Consider the following 19141-nt stretch of genomic DNA (forward strand, 5'->3'; position numbering starts at 1 on the left):
CCACACAGGTGTATTATAAGCGTTATGACGAATGTCCGCGACAGTCAGACGCAGGATATATTATGTCAGTGTCCGAAATCGTTCACTCATTGTCATTCACTTCTTCCCCACATAGCGGACTATTTAGCGTTCGCTATTTAGGGAATAGTGCATGAGTGAACGAGTGAGCGAATTCAGACGCAGCTCTTGTGTACTGCCAAACAGCAGGCCTTTAAACGTCTGTCCATTAGACAAAAACACATCTCAGGACAGGATTAGCCTCCTCGTCACAATGCGCTTCAGGTGTCTGATGTTACCGAGGTCCCTCCTATTGTTTGGTGCTTTTCAAAGGGCTAATTCAACCCTTCCCACAATTCCCTAAAACACCGGAATGCAATTACAGGCCTCCGCTCGCGCGCTCACCGCCGCTGGCCTGGCCGAGAGGCTGTTAAGCTGCGATGATAATGGCCCTGTTTTAATAACCAGTGCGGGGTGGGCGAGCGCATTGGCCACTTCATCCAACAGCTGCGTATTTACAGATACAGCAAGACACGTCCTAACCCGGCTCTGACACTTGCTGTCATTATCTGTAATTGCCTTTAATTGTGGCGCGTGATTTAACATCATTATGTAAAGCCTCTTAACCTGCGCGGCCAGTTTAATGAAAGAGGATTTACGTCGAGTATAAGTTTTCATTGATTTATGATGATCTCTGCTGCTATTATATTTCACTACAGATGAATCGGCCACTTCGGCCAGTACGTCAAAACAAACGGGTAAAGCAGCGTTTCCACCAGCGCCGTGGCTTCGTAATTATACGAAGCGTTCATTTTACAAACAAATCCTCTGCTGCTAAACGTCTCGGGGGTGGAATTAAAGCGCTCGGATGGATCCTCTGCAGTACTGGCCATTTTATTATTTTCACTTACTGAAATGATTTAATTTCATCAGTTCGTAATCAGGTTAACTGATTACCTCCTGCCACAGTCAGAGATGCTTTTTAGAAGAAGCACATTAATATTACACAGAGAGAGAGAGAATATACATGAGAAAAGAAAGGTTGAGAATTACGAGGATATTGAAATAATCTGAACCTACAGCTGTTTGGTTTTGAATGATGGTCAATTTAATTTCCTGTGTTCTAGGAGCAACTCCATTAACATAATCAACGGTCCCGTCATGAGGAACGGGTGACAGCAAGCTCGCGTTTGTTCATATGTAAAGTGTAAGACTCGCCGGGTGGCGTGTGCAACCCGAGAAAACTCTGCCATCAATTATTAACCCTCATGTCATTCCAAACCTGCGTGACTTTCATATTCAGCAGAACACAACAGAACATATTTTGAACGAACGTTGGTAACCGAACAACAAAGACCCCCATTGACTTCCATTGAATGGACACATTTCTCAAAACATTTTTGTTCCACAGAAGAATAAGCCATATACAGGTTTTTAACCACATGAGGGTAACTGTGCCTAACATCTCAAGATGTTTAAGTGTTAACAAAAAACAAGACTGTGTTTCTTAAACCCGTTTACTTCTGGAGCGCAGCAGGATGGCAGAGGTTCTGGAGACATGTGCAGATGCTCTTACCCTCCGGCGTCTCCCGTTGGGCCTTGATAAAGCCGCAGTCGCACGGGCGCGGCCGGGCGCTGTACAATTAGGCAGCGGCGTGCGGTGATGTTTGTGCGAGGAACGTCACGCTGATGACCGAGCCCAGCTGTTTCTGCCACACGCCTGTCACTCCGATCTATGGGTACCTGAGGAGGCGGAGCTACAGGCGAGCTGAGATCTGAGATCAGTACCGTTGACAGAGACGGGCGGAGAAACGCGAGCGATGTGACAGAGATGAATGCGCTTGGTAGTGGTGACAGGCGTGTGTGTTAAGTAGCTCCCAGTCAGAGCTGCATTTACTGCAACCGCATGGCGCCAGATCCCGAGACGGGAGGCACGTGGGGGTCGTGTCAGCCGAGCTGCCAACACAGAACATGCAACCAAACACCTTTCACATCTCAAAGGTTCATGAACACATTAGGCAGTAAAAAAGCTTCTCAACACTGGATGGAGTCCGCAGCGTGCCAGAGACACAGGTAATTGCTCCAGACAGTGCAGTCCAATCTGTAGAGCAGAGAGAGAGGAAAACAACATTCTCCTCTTATTTATTTGCGCATTGCACTTTGCCGGTTCCGGTGTGGCCCGAGGGGGAGACGAGACGTGCTACAGGAGATGAGGTGAGACCATTAGGCTGCTACAAATGCTCAGACAGGCAGAGCACGACGTCAATAAGGCCATTTCCATTCCTGCACCCACTTCCTGCTTTCTCTTCCATCGCCTTCATTAGCAGATTAAGTGAACTGAGAGCCACTGGTGTACAAATGGAGTTTTCTTTTAAATAAAAACCCTGCGGCAACAATGATAAACGAGACGTAGGGAGGTTGCAAATAACTAATACAATTTCGATTCGTTTCGTGTGAAAAGGGATTTCACAATATCACGGTTATCGTGGCCAAAATATTTACCGGTATTTTCACAATATCGCTCAATATGAACTAAATATATGATGCCATTAGAAAGAACAAAATAAAGTCAATGAAAGGGGAATTTAACTAATAGCATCTATCTATCTATCTATTTAGTTCATTTCAATCGATATTGTGATAATAAGTCTTTAGGCTACGATAATTGTTATATCGTGACATCGGTTTCACAAACTAAAGGAAAGAACAAAAACTAAATTAGTAAAAAGGATGTCACAATATCCCAACTGTCGTAGCCTAAAGAATTGACAATAGCGTTATTATCATGATATCTATTGAAATTAACGAAATATATGATGCTATCAGTCAAACTCATTTTAATTTAGTTTCTTTTGTTAGGGAAAAGGGATGTCATGATATCACAATTATCGTGGCCAAAACAAATTATGCAACGGTATTATAATGGTATTTGTTGGAATAAACTGAATACATGATTCTATCAGTCACATTAATCAATAGTTTTTTTTTTCAATTATTACGGTCATTGATAGCACGATTATTGTCAAATTCATGACACCGTCAATTACAGGGTGAGCTATATCCACACACTAAATGGCCGCTTTTCGGGCTAAATGAAACAAAAATACACCACGGTTATTTGCAAATGCAGCTTTGGGTGGCGGCCAGGATTCATAAAAGTTAGACTCTGTGTTTATGAATCGCTGAACGACATGCATTTACGTGGAATAACAAGCATTTCTACAAGTTTGGGTGACTCATCCGTGTCTATGTAAAACTCGCGGTTAGCGCACTGCCAGTGTTCGGCAGCTGACGTCCCGGGGCGTTGAGAAAGCCGGGTGGCACGTCTCTGCCCACGCACCTGCTGAACGCCGTGTACCGGGTTCTCAGCGCAAACTCTGCGTCGGCACAAAACAGAGGCGACGAAAAAGTCTCAGGAGAACAGATGCTTGTTTTGCATGGTCTGGTGCCAAAGCAAACCAATGCCAGTGAGAGGTCCGAGGCTGCGTAACGTTGCGTGTGAGATGCCCTTTAAGACTGCAAGACTAAATGTTCTTTAAATATTACCAGCTGCGGCACAATCTAGTTATGCCCAGGCAGCGTTCCAACATGGGAGCGATCAAATCAAAAACTGGCTAGAGAACGTTCACGTGGCTACCTGTGGCGGGCGTTGGTCTACATCGACGGACCTACAATTTTAGGATTACAGAACATCAATAAGCAGTCGGCGAACGTCCGAAGTGGCTACCGGAAGTGTCCGCACCAGCACCGACTGCATGTGTGTAGTCTTTAGAAGACAAAAGGCACGAGAAAACCCAGACACCAGAAGAAAAAATAAGCAGCCAGCCGAGCCGATTCATGTTCATTCATGAGGAAAGAACGCTTTTCTGCTCTGCCCCGCTCTTGTTTATTCATAACCGGGAGCCTCAATGGATTCTGTCAGTCAAATCAAATCTCAAATAGAATTCATTATCAAACTCTTATTTTAACTCTCAGAACCGTCAACGCCGCTCTCGGTTAACACTTGAGCGGCATCAAACCAATGACTGTTTCTACTGTGTCTAGGAGAATTAGATGATGGGAAACAAATTATGAGCACATCTCAATGACAACTGTACACTTCTTTTAGTCATAAAAACAAGGCAATCTACCAATTCCTCAAACATCTATCTCTCTACATCTGCCACAAAGAAAAGCTTGGCCTTCTCCAGCAGGTGCTACACGGATCAACGGTGAAGGTTTTGGAGCCAAACCCTTCCAGAGATGAGGGTTTCGGACATTGCTCCCCATAGCCAATCGGGATTGATTACCGCTCTACAGGTCTGGAGGATCAAAGGAGAACATCGCCATGAACTCATCTCCGAATTCCTCGTTTAGACGGATCGTGCACCGAGTGAAAATTCCCTTCAAGCTGAGGTGAAAGACAAGAGTCAGACCAAGAACTCAAGTCGCCCCGGCGGAAAAAAACAAACCGTACTCCTTTAAGCAACCCCCCCCCACAGCCATGTTAAAATGATAAACACTCAGTTTCAGTCTGTTTCCACCAGATTGACAACGCCACCGTCAAGCTTTCCTGCTCACTCTGTGGGAGAAGTCTGACGTGGCTCTAGCTCGTGAACCCGTTTTGCACAGCTGTCAATTATCGCCTCCTAACAAACAGGAAGCGTTAGGCGTGTCATCATTAGCGCGGGAGAGGTTGGCGAGAACAGAGCGAGTCGCTTGCGGCGACGCGCCCCGGAGCCCACGGAATGAGATATCAGACGAGTCCCAAAGCAGAGAGGCAATATAAATAGACATCAAATACTAAACGACTGTCTCCCGTTTTAAAATGAGACTCGGCGATAATGGATCGCTAAAATACACCGGCGACGGAGTACGCGCGTTTTGCCTCATCTTAACAGCGCTAAGCAAATGCATAATGCATCAGGGAGCAGCTGAGACTACAGGATTGGGAATTGTCTTGTTTATAAAATGCGGATGTTCATAATCCACTGGGCAAATACAGCTGGGTGTGTGCTAACAGCGGCTCACATCAGCTCTAATCAAATTCCTGTCGCTTATCTACTCCACTGTTTCTTCATTACTTCTTTTCAAATCTCCATCACTCTTTTGGTCTCGGTAACTCATAATCATAATACAAATTTAAAGAAAAGAGTTTTGGCAGCCTTTAAAAAATTGCTTTGGATTTAAAACACGTAGCCTATAGGAATAACTTAAAAACGGATTATTTTCTTAAAGAGACAGATCACCGAAAACTAAAACTTCTGTCATCATTTATTTATCCTTGTGTGGTTGAAAATCAGTACGTGATTATTTCTTCTGTAGAACACAAAAGAAGCTATTTTGAGAAATGTCTCAGTGGTTTTGTGTTCATAAAAATGGGGGTCAGTGTTGTTTGGTTATGAACGTTCTTCAAAATATCTTCCTTTTGTGTTCTGCAGGAGAAAGAAAGTCATACAGGTTGGGAAAGACATGACAGTGAGTAAATGATGACAAAATGTTTTTTAGTTATTTGTATATTTTTGCAAGCACAAAATGACCGTTCCTGTATCTACGATGTGACAGTACATCAGCCATGCAGCGTGCAGTATTTCTTGTCTGTGATTCATATTTTATAAGATAAGGACACACATTAATCACATCGTGGCCAGGAAATGAGCAACCGGGCACCTTATCCGTAGGTCATCTAAGGTTGCCAAAAAAGACAAAATTTATGCAAAAATAAAATCTAATCTGATGCTAACCCAACCTAACCTCGCCTTTAGCATCGCTCATCCGCCGAGCGTGTCAATCGTAGCCACATAGCGTAAAAGCATTGAGCTCTTTCACCGGCCCCTTGGCCCACTACTGTTTCATAATGCACTTTTCTCTGCAGGACACGTCCTTTCTACAGAAGAACAGCATGAATGCTAATCACGCAAGTTCTTTTACCTGAAATCACTCGCACGGGGTCCGTAAAAACACACAGCTTCTAATACCCACAAACCTCTCGGGCCGGGCATCCAGTGTGCTGGTTTATCAACCGGTCTGTGGACAAGAGATGTGGATATGAGAGGGAATGAATGTAGGCAAGAGACGAGATTACACAGACATTGAAGAGAGAAATGACGTTGAGAAGAGATGGTTTCTGCAGGAGCTGGAGAAGTGTGCGAGACAATGAGATTTCAGGATGAGTCACAGATGGAACCGGGTTCAGCAGCTCCACATAGTGATCAGAGAAAACAACGTTTCAGACCCTAAGAATCCTCAAACTGTGCTTGGGTGGGGAAAAATGAACGGGCTGAATTTGGAAATGGCGGCGTGAAAGTGGTGATTAAAAAAATGTTTGCTGGTGAATGTTGAGGTCAGATCGGTCCAATTAAAACCGTGCGAGGAGCGACAGAACAAACGCGCCTCGTCCGGCAGGGTAGCGGCCAATTAGAAGCATGTGATCAAACGGTGCGGGCTGTGGCGAGACGGTCCTCTTCTGCGATAATGACTTCACTGTGCCCTGAGTTTGAGGAAGACTGGGTCACGGTGCAAACTCACACACACACACACCTGTCTGAGGATTGAAGGATGCGGTTAGGAGGAAAGTGAGAAAGAAACAGACCCAACAGATACTGTATAAAAGAGACGCAGATAAAGAGACAATTGCTCTGTTATGAAATCTAGTGAACTGCCTTGCCGAAATACAACCGCATACGTTTTGTGCTAAAATTGGGGGTGTAATGATATATTTATATGACGTCGGTTTAGTCCTATTGGTTGAGCGTCCAACTTGAGACCTGCCTCCACATACAGTACATAACGTTTTAATGTTTCGTTTACGTTAATTTTGTGCTTTTACCATTTTAAGAAGTTTTCTTTAAGGGGCCAACCTTAATTGACATTTTGGGTTAAAATTCAGTGTTATTTTTCACTGACATATCTAATCAATTTTTATTCATTTACATAGAGAAGGTTCACTTAAACCTTGAATGTGGTCAATTTATCAAAACAAGAAATTGTATTAAAACTAGTTTTCGAAATATCTGATGAATTTTATTTTTTACATTTTGTTCAGAATATCGTAATCGTGAATCCTGTGTATCATATTGCTGTATTGTTTTACCCTAAATAAAATGTATTTTCTTTGCTTTTTCTTATGTTTCTACTGTTTTTTTGCTAAAATGCTATTTCTAAAAAGCAATTTCTGTAAAATTCGCTAAACTAAATAATTTTGCTACAATACACAACATTGCATAGGTTAACGATTACGATAGTGTGACAACATTTTTAACTAAAGATTATACTTTTTTTCTTGTAAATATAACTTGTTAAAGAACTGACGACATTTAAAATTGAACTGAACCCGTTTTTATATGTAAATGAATCCAGTCTGTCACTGGAAAATATATGGTTTTAAGTATTTAGTTAAGAAAGCCAGAGAACATCTTAAAGTAGTAAAAACACAAAATAAAAAAAATAAAAAATAATGTGTGTTGGAAGCTCAGTCGCCATATCTATTTACATTTCTTTTTTGCAATGTCATGTCACAATATAGTGTTACACACCTGGCAACTAATACATGAAAATGTTATTAAAAATATTATTTTTATTAAAATTAAATTATACAATTTTCCAATTTTCCAAAAACAAATGCAGATACTTCCAACTATCTTAAATAAGTAAAAATAAAGATATCAAGGACACGTATCCACTATCCATTGCATTGGTAAGAAAACAGCTCACTAGATTTTGGAACAGAGATAACACTTCTGGAAGGTGGTCTCACACCTTTGGATTTAGGTTTGACAATGCCAAACCCATGCCCGTGAGGTCCAGCGCCCTGCTTTCAGCATCTGCTGGTCAGAACCATAAACTCAACAGCGTCCTCACAGCGTGACCGAGGGCACGCTAAGGCCAGACACACCTGAGCGTGTAAAGAAGCGTGCGAGTGTGTACGCGTCTGACACCTCATAGGAAGCGAGCAGATGGCTGAATCTGGGCTGCTGTTGGTGTTGGACTCTTTTAAAAGTGTAAACTCCGGGTCGGTGGTGGACAAGACTGCCAAGAAAAGCTGAAAGCCGGGGTCAGAATTAAGAGAGAAACAAGAGAATGGAAAAAAACTAAGACGCCCGCGGTGACACGGAGAAGCGCTGCCGAAGAGTTCAGGTGTCGCTTGCCTCGGATTTCTGTGCGACTTCTTCAAGGACTCCCAGCGGACGCTGTGGAAAAGCAGATGGCACATCTTAAGCATTCTGCTCGATGCTCTTGTGGGCAGCCAGAAGGCAGCTAAAAACAAACCTAAGCCCCTGGAAAGAGCACAGGCAGATTTACAGCAAAGCCTCCCCGCATCTCCCTGCTGCAGGCGGACGGACACGCCCTGAAGACGACAAGGTGACTGAGTATTTAATGAAGTCGCCAGCTTCTGAAGTTCAGCAAGAAAACCTGCAAAATCACAAGCATTAATTGATCGGAATTGATGTCCATACACGTATTCAGGGTACCGCTATGGGACAGGCGTGCCGGTCTGTCTCAGAATGGCCCGCTCCTCTGATAAGGTAGGGTGTAAACTAGGCCCGCGGTAGAAGGGTATGAGCACACGAGGAGGATAGCAGCCATTTTTCCCCCCCTCGTGTTCCTTCCTGAGCCGTCTGGGTCTTGCCAAAGCTTGGATTTTCATGTAAAACTGGGCTTGGGTTCCGGCCCGGGAAGAGGCCCGCTCCAGCGCTCGGCAGCGTCGAGGCATATGGCTGGACCCCAGCGAGTGAATAACTCTGCGGTGAAGTAGGCAGAGGTTTTGCTATCGGCCGAGGTGGATTTAGACTCCTGCAAGAGGATTAACGGGGAGGGATGGAGGGCTCACATTCACTGTCAAGAAAACCCAAGAATGCTGGTTAGTCTCTCCAAGGACTTGCTGAGATGCAACAACGACCGTCATGCAATAGTTAAAGGATTTATTCACCCAAAAATAACCCTTCTGTCATCGTTCACTCAATTGCAAACTCGTGTGGCTTTCTTTCTTCTGTGCAACACCAAAGACAATATTTCGCAGAATAATGCACCATGCTGTACATTCCTTAAACAAAGCTATCAAACCCGGGGTGAAGTCAGAGGACTGTGGATTTGATTTTCTTTCTGTGGCTGCGAGCCTAAATCTTTGTAGCCACTTATCCATGTGAATTTTACAAGCAGTTGTTTCTTCGCTCCAAGCCGCGTGCAGTCGAATTAAGCGCACGTACGCATGACACTTCAGTGGACGCCTATTTTTGGATTGGATGACATGAATTTGACCTTTTATGGCACTACCTGACTACTATTTTGCTGTGTGTACACTAGAGGGAGCACGTCTTTATATTTAGCTTGCGAGAAAAACATGCCTGGTTGAATGTCATGTGCGTTATAATTAAGTAAACAGTACATTTCAGCATTTTGTTCACGTTCCCCCTCCGTCACCTGGAGCACCCCAGTCTATGAACCATAGAGCACATTTACAGTCTTTTGTTCATCCAAAATGACTCCTTTTGTGATCCACAGAAGAAAAAAGATGACACGGGTTAAAACAACATAAGGGTGAGGAAATAATAAGGCAGCGCCTATTTACACTAAGTGAAAATAGCAGCATTTCTTAGCGATATGCTATTTACACTAACCGAAAATAGCTGTATTTTCTTTGGATTAAGTAGAAATATGAGTTAGATCCTATTGGTACTTACAGTATAAATAGTGGCAGATAATGTTCCTATTTGCACCTCAGTATTGTTGTGCATTAAACATTATGCAATAATAACATGATATTTATATTTTTTCAATTTATTGAGACATTAAAGCCCTACACCTACCCCTAACCTTACCCTAAACCTAAACTTGAATGAATAAAAATGAATTTTAAGTCTTAAATCAATTTAATTGAAAACAAATGCCTTTATGATCTGTAATGTGATAGAAAAAGGTAAAAAAGCGTCTCCAGTCTCCAGTGCCAAAGCCATACAGAATTTACACCTTACACCTTACGCCACTGGAGTCGCTGTTTGAAATGGCGTCGTTCTTACACTTTCTCTATTCCAATCACATATTGGTGGGCGGAGCTAGTGCAAATAGTCTCTGCCAACAAGGCGGGCTATTTGTACTCAGTGCAAATAGACACTCCGAAATAATAATTGCTTTGTTTTACTTTGGGTGAAATAGAAGACGTAAAATAAACCAAAATACGCCGCCTCAAATAACAATTCCACAAAGTTTGCAAATATTGGATCTCTGAAGGTATTAAGATATTTACTAATATTTCATGCCAGCTCAAATCTTCATAACGGATATTTGCTTTCAGCCCAATATCTCTGTCGGCCTCTTTACCGCCGTAAATCTGGAATATCACCAAAAAATAAGCTTTTACGTGATATTAATTTTGACTAGAGGGCAAAATATCCCTAACAATTTCGCCAGTTATCAACAGAAACAACACAAAACTGCTTTTTCCAAAGGGCGACAGCATACGTAATTGTTAAACTCTGCAGACTGCAGAATAAACTGAAACTGTTCTTAATCAGTATCTGTATTTTCCTGTAAAACATCCTTTAAACCAGGCTGATTCATCGGAGAAGCAAAACTACACAAGACTTTTGCGCAAGACTTGATTTCAGAAACAAGACATTATTTTTTTGTATTGTTTAAAGCTACATTTTGTGAAGTTCAAGACGTTAGTTCAGGATGTTAAGATACATTTACTAGAACAACAAGGCAAAAGATACTTGAAGGAATTTTTGCTATGTGGATTGCAAGTCAATGACATGAAACTGAAATAAAAAGTTACGGATTGTAGCTTTAAATACAAACAACCTGCACTCATTCATAGTAAAACCCATACGAAAACATGGTCAGTTGTTTTTACCTCTAATAATGGACAGCTTAGCTTGGACGTTTATTTCCCCCTCGCTGTTCTCTGCCACACATTCGTAGATGTTCTCATCTCGAGGAGCTCGGAGGGGCTGGATCCTCAGAACCGCTCCAGCACCTTCATCAAACTCTATCGTCTGTTAGAGGACAAACAAATCATAATAAATAATAAAAACAATAATAATAACAACAGCAATAATATTAATAATAATAATTTATGGATTATGTATAATTCATTTTAATTGTAATTATAAATTCAATTTGATAATTATTAGTTATATTATTAGTTATAGTTTAAAAATATTAAATAATCATTTAATATACCGATTTTAAAAACTACAATCCGAAAATGTCTATTTAAAACTTCCAGAAAGTTCGCCATTCACAAATTCATGTCATCTAAGATGGTCTTTTCAGGGGGTTTATGTTTATGTTTACAACTGGTTTTGATCAAAACTGCCATGCCCCTTTTTCAGCTTTAAACTCTCCAAGCCCCCGCCCGTAATATCCAAATGACGCCGTTGCTGTGAGCACCAATTACGAGAGTGAGTTAATTAGGCTCCTGCTGGGGCGTCGCATATAATGTCATTGTAGCGAAACAGTGGCGCGAGTCAATAGGGAGTGACAAAGAGTATCGGGTTCTTTGTAAGCCACTGGCGAAAAACTTTTGTGAGTTTTCAAGGCTCTGCTAATGAGAAGCAGCCCTATGATGGCACGCTGTCTTAAGCGTGTGTAGATCAATATCAAAGCAATGCCTCAGGGGGGGGAAATGAATTAATTCAAACCCCTCATGCAATGCCTTTTAAATGCATGAAGATAGTAAATCAGCCGAGTTGTCTAGCGTTCTTGCCTTCGAGTGGAGGAGAACAGGCAGAAAGAGATCGGAACCAGGCGCATTTGTGTTGATCTGTTTTGGAAAGTTTCTTGTCGATGTTGTATTTTGACATTGTGGTTAACGCTGAACTAGTTTTGATTAAAGCGTGCTAAGTATCAATCAAGACCATGCAGCTGCCAGCTGTGTTACAACACAAAGCAAACAAGTTACTGTACAAAAAAACAACACACATATGATTAGTGGCAAACTGTCGAAAGCTGTACGATGATACAATAACGTACAAAAGTTTAAGGTCACTTGATATATATTTTTTTAAAGATGTTTAAAATGCTTTGATCTGAAGACGTATGACTGAATGTTTCACATTTGTAAAGTATAGATTAAAACAATCCTGCCAACATATTACTTTATAAAACTAAATACAATTTTATAAAAAAGTTCGTTATTATTGTAAAACATGAAAGAAAATACATATAAAGAATGAGTAAGTGACGTTAAACCTTAGTATATGTACACAATATATTATAATGGCATTGTTGATACATTTGTTAAAATGCCAGTATAGAGTCTCACCTCGATCCGCTGAGAGTTGACCCTCTTCCCTTTCTTGTTCCATGTTACTCTTGGCTTGGGGTCACCTGTGGCTTGGCATACGAAAGACACGACACCCCCAGAGACGCCAATCATGTCTACAGGAACTTTCGTGAACCTTGGTGGAGCTAAACAAGACAAAACAAAACAATAGATATCAGTGTGTTGCTAAATCTTTGCTAGCATGTCTACCCATAAAGCACAGCTATGTCTTTAAGATCTTTGGTAAATATCTGGAAAACATCTTCTGTGTTAAAACAGTTTTACATACAATCAAAATCCTTAACATCTTACAGACATCTTCTAGATGTCTATATGACGTTTGCTGATGAGCAAGAAAAGAGCAAAAAAAAAAAAACGTCTTGCAGATGTAAATGCAGATATCAAATAGACGTCTCCCAGATGTATGTGTGCTATCAGGGTGCTTATAAACATAGAATTGAAAACAAAACAAAACACAGCACGCTACGATAAGCTAGAATGTTGTCAAAACCAACTAATTAAATATTATCTTGGAAACAAAAATAGTGATTTGCCTATTTAATCAAAATTTGTGTAAAAACCTTAACTAGTAGTTTGACAAAATAATGCGTCCCACATTAAGACACAAATGGTCCATTCATCACGCTGTACAAGGAAAGTCAAGTCAAGCCCACTGCATTGTGGGATCTGCTTTTGCATATTGTAAAAGTACACAACATTGCCAAGATACTGCAAACTACTGTGTATTCAGTACAGTTAAAGCAGCAGTTCTCAAACTGGGGGCTGTGGCCCCTGGGGGGGCCCCGAGATGTATCCAGGGGGCCACAGATTTTGTGGCATTTTATGAAATATAGAAATTCATCATAAATTTTATGCAATCAAACATCAGGAAAATAAGACCACCAGACAAAAGAATTGATGTTTCAGCATTGTATAACCGAAAATGTTTTTGTTTAAATAAAAATGTTAAATTTAAGATTATAAGTCTTTATTTGGGGGGCCGCAAGGCGATGCACTCTACACAAAGGGGGCCTAACAACGAAAAAGTTTGAGAACCACCGAGTTAAAGCGAACCAAATTCATCACAGGACCATCGTAACAAAATCTATTGAATTAAATCACCATGTGATGGCACGAGCACCCACACACACGCAATGTAATCAGCTACTGGCGGGAATTCATCCATAAAACCGCACCAAACTAGTGCTGCACAATGCTAGTAAATTCTTCATCTAGATAATGGGGAACCATTCCGATTCCTGCGAGAGAAATAGAGATGGATGAGAAACCCGGGCCACCTTGCATCAACGCTTCGAAATGGCTCGCGCAAACAGGAAGCACCTATGTATCAACACGCCGGTAATTACACCGAAGACAATGTGCATGCTGGCATGTCGACGAAGGCATGAATAATTTATTGCGCGATGAATAATAAAGCACTACAGATTCTGTCTTGATTTGAAAGCCCCTTGTCGCGGGGAGCATCGGAAACTCAACGCACGTCTCCGCTAAGCCACGGCAGATGCGAGCTAATGACATCCAGGAGATGATTGGGGCTGACAGTCGGTCGACGGTAGATCATTCCTTCCCATAAAGAACAAACTGTCGTGACCGGGCTCGACCATCACGCTTCTTAAAAAACCAGGGGCTGTCAGTTTGTCCGCCCTACATCACGTTACCTTCATAAAATAAAAAAGTGGAGCTTTTTTCTTCTCAACCCGGCACAGTTTGTTCTCGTCTCATCAAATTATCATGTCGCTTTCTTCTGCGCGCTGCGTGTAGCTGTGCGTCCAGCTGTGGCTTTTTTTCAGTTATGGGGTTGCAGGTCAAGCTTGACAACAAGACATGAGAAGAAACTGTCTGGGGAAACGTGGTTAAAATACAAAAAGTGCACAGATACAAGGAGATCATCAAACGGGCAAAGCGAGCGAGGCAACTTAATTATTAATTGGCTGTGGGCCAGCGGGCAGGGCCATGGTTCAGCGGGTATGAGTGTAAACACAGATGAAGGAGATTCTTTAAAATATATTTCAAGTTACGAAAGCTTCACTTAACAAAAACACACTGGTTTAGCCGTTTAGGCGACTTAAGAGATAATTGTATGGTACAGTAAAAAAACAACGATTCAAGTATCTAATATGATTCTTTCATCTTTAAGTCTGGCAGAACGGCTCCCGTGAGGTTTTTAGAGAGAATGTCCTCATTTTAACAGCAATACAGTATTGTGATGTAATGGAGATATGGGACACAGTCATCTCTAGAGCACTGCTTCATTTTCACAAGACATTCAAATTCAGAGGACTGGATACGAAGGCTGTTGACTCTCAGCTAACCTGTGGTTTAACCATTCTTCACAACACGCTGTCCATATAACATACAACACACATCTATTACAGCCCGGGGCTGAATAATCCCCCCGGCACAGAATGGACACTTTGGCCATGATTGCTATGGGCCAAACGCTCAGCGTCATGCGGTACATGAGAGAGGAGAAAGGACAGCTTACAGCGTGTCATTTATAGAATTTCTGATAAGATTCTGACGAGAGTGAATGTGAGGTTTGTAAGTGCAGCGGAGAGGTTTTCATAGACCAGGGTCCTTTAGAAGACAAAGGGAATCGCTCAACAATTAACCTATACGTTTGTTCGGAGTTACTTTACATGCCGAGCTGCCGATCGTCTCGAAATATCACACGTTTACAGTACATAACGATATAGAATACACAGCAACACCAAATTAACACCATCTATCTATAATCTGCGTGTTTTGTTAGCCCTGATGCAGAAAAACATCACAGGATTTCTATTGAATTTTACACGTTAAAACTGTTAACTGTAATTTTTGCCTCTTTATCGCCATCCCTGATTGGGTCATAAAATTGCAATTACTAGTTACTTGACATACTTTTCTATTCGTGGGTTGAAATCAATTATGTCAAACTAGCATTTCCAACACACCCTCACGACAAAAATGAAACTATTTTTGGAGGCTACGTTTGGCTAGTACGTATGAATTCTTAAAATCTCATTCGTACATTGTAGCATGATTTGCTTTCGTGCCAGTGACGTTAGGTTTAGAGGCGGGGCTAGGGGTGGGGATTCAGTATTTCTTTTTTCTAGTAATCGTATGTTTTTGTACAATTCACAACGTATGAATTCATACGAATAAGCCACCTAGTAAAATAGTTATAAATTCCCATGAGATCACGTTGGCACATCACATCGTACAAGTTGTCAACTTAAAAGTCTTTATAATCTTACCGTTGCTAAATTTTCCACACTCATTTTTATGTACTTGCTCATAAACTTATTTTTAATTATTTTTAACCAAAACGGTTACGAATTGCATCTTTAATATTTCATTTAATTGACACACGAAAATACGAAAATTAACCATCAGCTGATTTTAGCAAACCGATGGCACAAGGAAGGCATGAAGACTAAATTCAGCATTCGAGAGCTCCGGACCTTCTGAAAGACACAGACATCAGGTTTACGAGTTCATCAGGGGCTTGGGGCGCAACAAAGAAACTACAGTAAACATTCAAGAGTTAGAAAGCAGCTGTTTTTTTCAACACGCATTATCTCCAATTAGGTTGCTGATGCGTTTTCTCCTTCGATAAAAGCTGCGGGATCTGCGAGCCGAAAGACTCGCAATAACACGTTTCCGACGCCTCCATTAGGCGAGAATCTCTGGTGCTCGTATAATGGGCGGCTCGGGGTGATAGACGCGGTTAGATGACTAACGCCGTAATCAACGGAAAAACCTTTCGGGGCTTATAAAAAGATTTCCATTATGCAGAGAATTACAAAAATGCGGGCAGAAAATGGCATCCCGTCCGTATCGATTTAACAAGGAGGACGAGAGTGCTGCTTGCCACCCATCTTGTTTTAAAATAGGCACCTTTCAGCAACAGATTGGGGGTTATTTCAAAGGGTAAGAAGATGGTTTTGGAGTCATACGTGTTACATCTCAGAAAGGAATCCCCTTTGGCTCGTAATTTGCCCTTTTACAGATAATGTGCCGAGTGGCCATAATTTGAGAAATAAGTGCAGGCAAGCATCCACGCTAAACAAAAATCTATATCCAGATTCGGCTCTTAAAGGGACAGTTCACCTATTAATAATAAATCTGTCACGAATTACGCACCTTCATATTCTAAAGCAATATATAGCAAAATAAGACATTTTGAAGAATACGTCACTGCCATACAATGTGACGGTTGACTGAGGTTGTCACAGTTAGTATCATCTTTCGTCTTCTACGTTAGGGTATAAAGGATGAGGAATCAAGTTTGACTACAACGACATGTTTTCTAGTGTCCCGAGTCTACAGATGTGCCTACTAGAGTGAAAAAGAGACTATGTCCCAGGTTTAGCCACGCCTGCTCGAGCACGGAGATTTGTGGCTTCCCACAGGGCCGCATCCGCTGGCTGGCTCCTTGTTAGGGCACCCTAACTGTCTCCACCAACCGTAGTTCATCTTTCCTCTCGGACGGCTCTCTCACACCCTCCCTTCAGCCGCACACAAAACCTAAACCGGTCTATCGGTCAACAAATCACACTTCACGGTCTCCCAGACTGGGCCATTGCTATGGAAACGCACATCCCTTTCCTCTTGCCTCTTCCTGTCTGTGCGTTTTTCTTCAATGTCTGTTGTCTTTTCTAGCGTCTTTCGCTCCAGGCGCAGGCTAATCGACTGCTGCGACGGCTTAATCACAAACCGAGGAACAATGAGAAATCCCACCAGGAGAGAGCGCGGATGAACGATGGAGAACGTTTTCCTGGGAGAAAAACAAACTGTGGGACATTTCTAGTTAGGTACCGCTATACGAATCAAACCTCGACAACGCAACATCATTTTTGATACAGACAGTTAAAGAGACGCAAACCGCCTAAAAAGATTTTTAAACAGATGGCAATGGAAGTCGATGGCGTCCATGTACAGATGTTTTCATTCCGCATAAAGTGAACGCTGTGAAAAAGTATCATATTAAATATTCATTATAAATAAATTACAGACATTAAATCATTTAGATGTTTCACCTAGACAGCTCTAAGAGTAAAAGTGAGCTCTAAGTGTCCTCTAAAAAAATTACGTTAAATGTTAAAACGTTAAAAATGACTTTGAGCACTAACATCTCTTTTCAGACAGTGAAGCGTCGAAAACAGTAAGTCTCACTTTATTTGCTTCAACGTTTGTGTCCCCACAATTCTCCCGTCATACTACAATTACTGCCCGTTCTAATAGCTTCCAATTGACTCCAATGAGCCCTATTGTGTCGTGAACGGCCCCGCAGAACCCGCGGAGGAAACCACTAACAGGTGCCGAGTAAGTCCAAGTCTGTTGAGAGCTTCACAAAATTAAGTTTAACAATAGGGCCAATTTTGAAATAGCCGAGAGGTGGAGAAAATTGCGACCATCTAATGCGATTATTTGCCATCACCCTTGGCGGTAGGCTTGCTGATGGGCTTCGTGAACTGGACGACTGCTGTCGCTAAAGCTCTCGTGGAGGACGGCGAAGACGATAAAAATCTGAAACTGGCATTTAGGAGAGAATGTCATTTCTCTGCTCTGAGATTATGATAACGTTAACTGTGAAAAGCAGACGAAATGCTGAATACGACATCGGCCTACAACAACCAGAAATGATGACCAAAAAACATATTACGGTCGATCGCCTTTAATTGTAACTTGACATCAATTATGGCTGAAACCGTTCCTTTTAAAGCTGAAAGATCATTGCATTAGATCCCAAGAACGCCAAAAGTCACCTGCACCATTAATTCTTGCTATTATAGAGAAAAAATATACAGTCATTGATTCGGCTTGCTAGTCATGACTCAACCTCATTCCTTTGTCCCAAAGAAACTGTGCTTTCAATCTATCAGCTCATGTGGCTATACAGCATCTGACGTGACTCCATAATTCATACCAAACCTCCTCCTGGTTGAGGAATCACAGCGTGATGAAAATCACAAAGGTGACGTGCAATAATCTTTTATGACATTCAGTAAATCCGAGCCTGCTAATCTGCTTCACTATTAATCTCACTTGCCTGGAACCCCGCACGTGTGTGTGTGTGTGTGTGTGTGTACAGCAGGGTGACCGTCCTCGGCGGCGCCATCTGCTGGCCAAAACAATCAACAATGGATCCAATATAATATTGCAGAATTGAGTGTCCAAAACATTTTTTTACATCTATCATTCTGTGAAATGCAAAGCAAGATGTTTTAATAAATCTTCAAGTCTTGTTTTCCCAAATAGCGAAAGCACAAACAGACCACCGGCTGTCAGTCTCCAAAAAGGACACAAACAGCGCCACAAATCATCTGATGGGCAGAACGGAGCAAATTTAATTGGATTTCTGAAATGACGTAACTTTAGTGGATTATTAAAGAAAAACAGCCGGTGGTCACTGTATGCATTCAGTGTATTTCTTCTGCAGAACACAATAAAAGACATTTTGAAAAATGTTGGTTACAAAACAGCACAGCCCGCCATTCACTTTTATTGTAACCAATGCAAATGAATGGGGGGCTGTTAACAACATTCTTCAAAATATCTTCTTTTGTGTTCTGCGGAAGGAAGAAAGTCAGACAGGTTTGAAATGACAAGAGGGCGAGTAAACGATGACATAATTTTCATTTTGAAGGCGAACTACTCTGCGACACCCTCTCAGAATCTCTCTCACCTCGGGCCGGTTCACAGACGTTCACAGACAGAAGCCGCCAGGAGCTGCGCACAGGATCACAGATTTACTCTTGCAGGCGAGCTCGGTTAAAATGCAGGGCCGCGCGAGGCAGGTAATGAGGGACGTTCAAGCCTTTTAGCAGATAACTTTAAAGAGACAAGACGTGGGGGGTGGGACCTTTCCCTCGGGACCCTGAAACCTCTCAC

At 41.9% G+C, this 19141-nt stretch overlaps 1 protein-coding gene across 19 annotated transcripts in view; it reads right to left on the reverse strand.

The window, feature by feature from the left end:
• Positions 1-19141, reverse strand: part of ptprsa (protein tyrosine phosphatase receptor type Sa) — a 163830-nt gene that overhangs the window by 69580 nt on the left and 75109 nt on the right. For all 19 annotated transcript variants that reach the window (XM_057325738.1, XM_057325750.1, XM_057325744.1 and 16 more), the window contains 2 exons: positions 12242-12387; positions 10829-10970 (listed from right to left, as the gene is read on the reverse strand). In XM_057325738.1, the coding sequence (XP_057181721.1) occupies positions 10829-10970; positions 12242-12387 (288 nt within the window). The remainder of the gene's footprint in view (positions 1-10828; positions 10971-12241; positions 12388-19141) is intronic.

Source organism: Triplophysa rosa, linkage group LG25 (assembly GCF_024868665.1).
Source record: "Triplophysa rosa linkage group LG25, Trosa_1v2, whole genome shotgun sequence".
NCBI classification, from domain to species: domain Eukaryota; kingdom Metazoa; phylum Chordata; class Actinopteri; order Cypriniformes; family Nemacheilidae; genus Triplophysa; species Triplophysa rosa.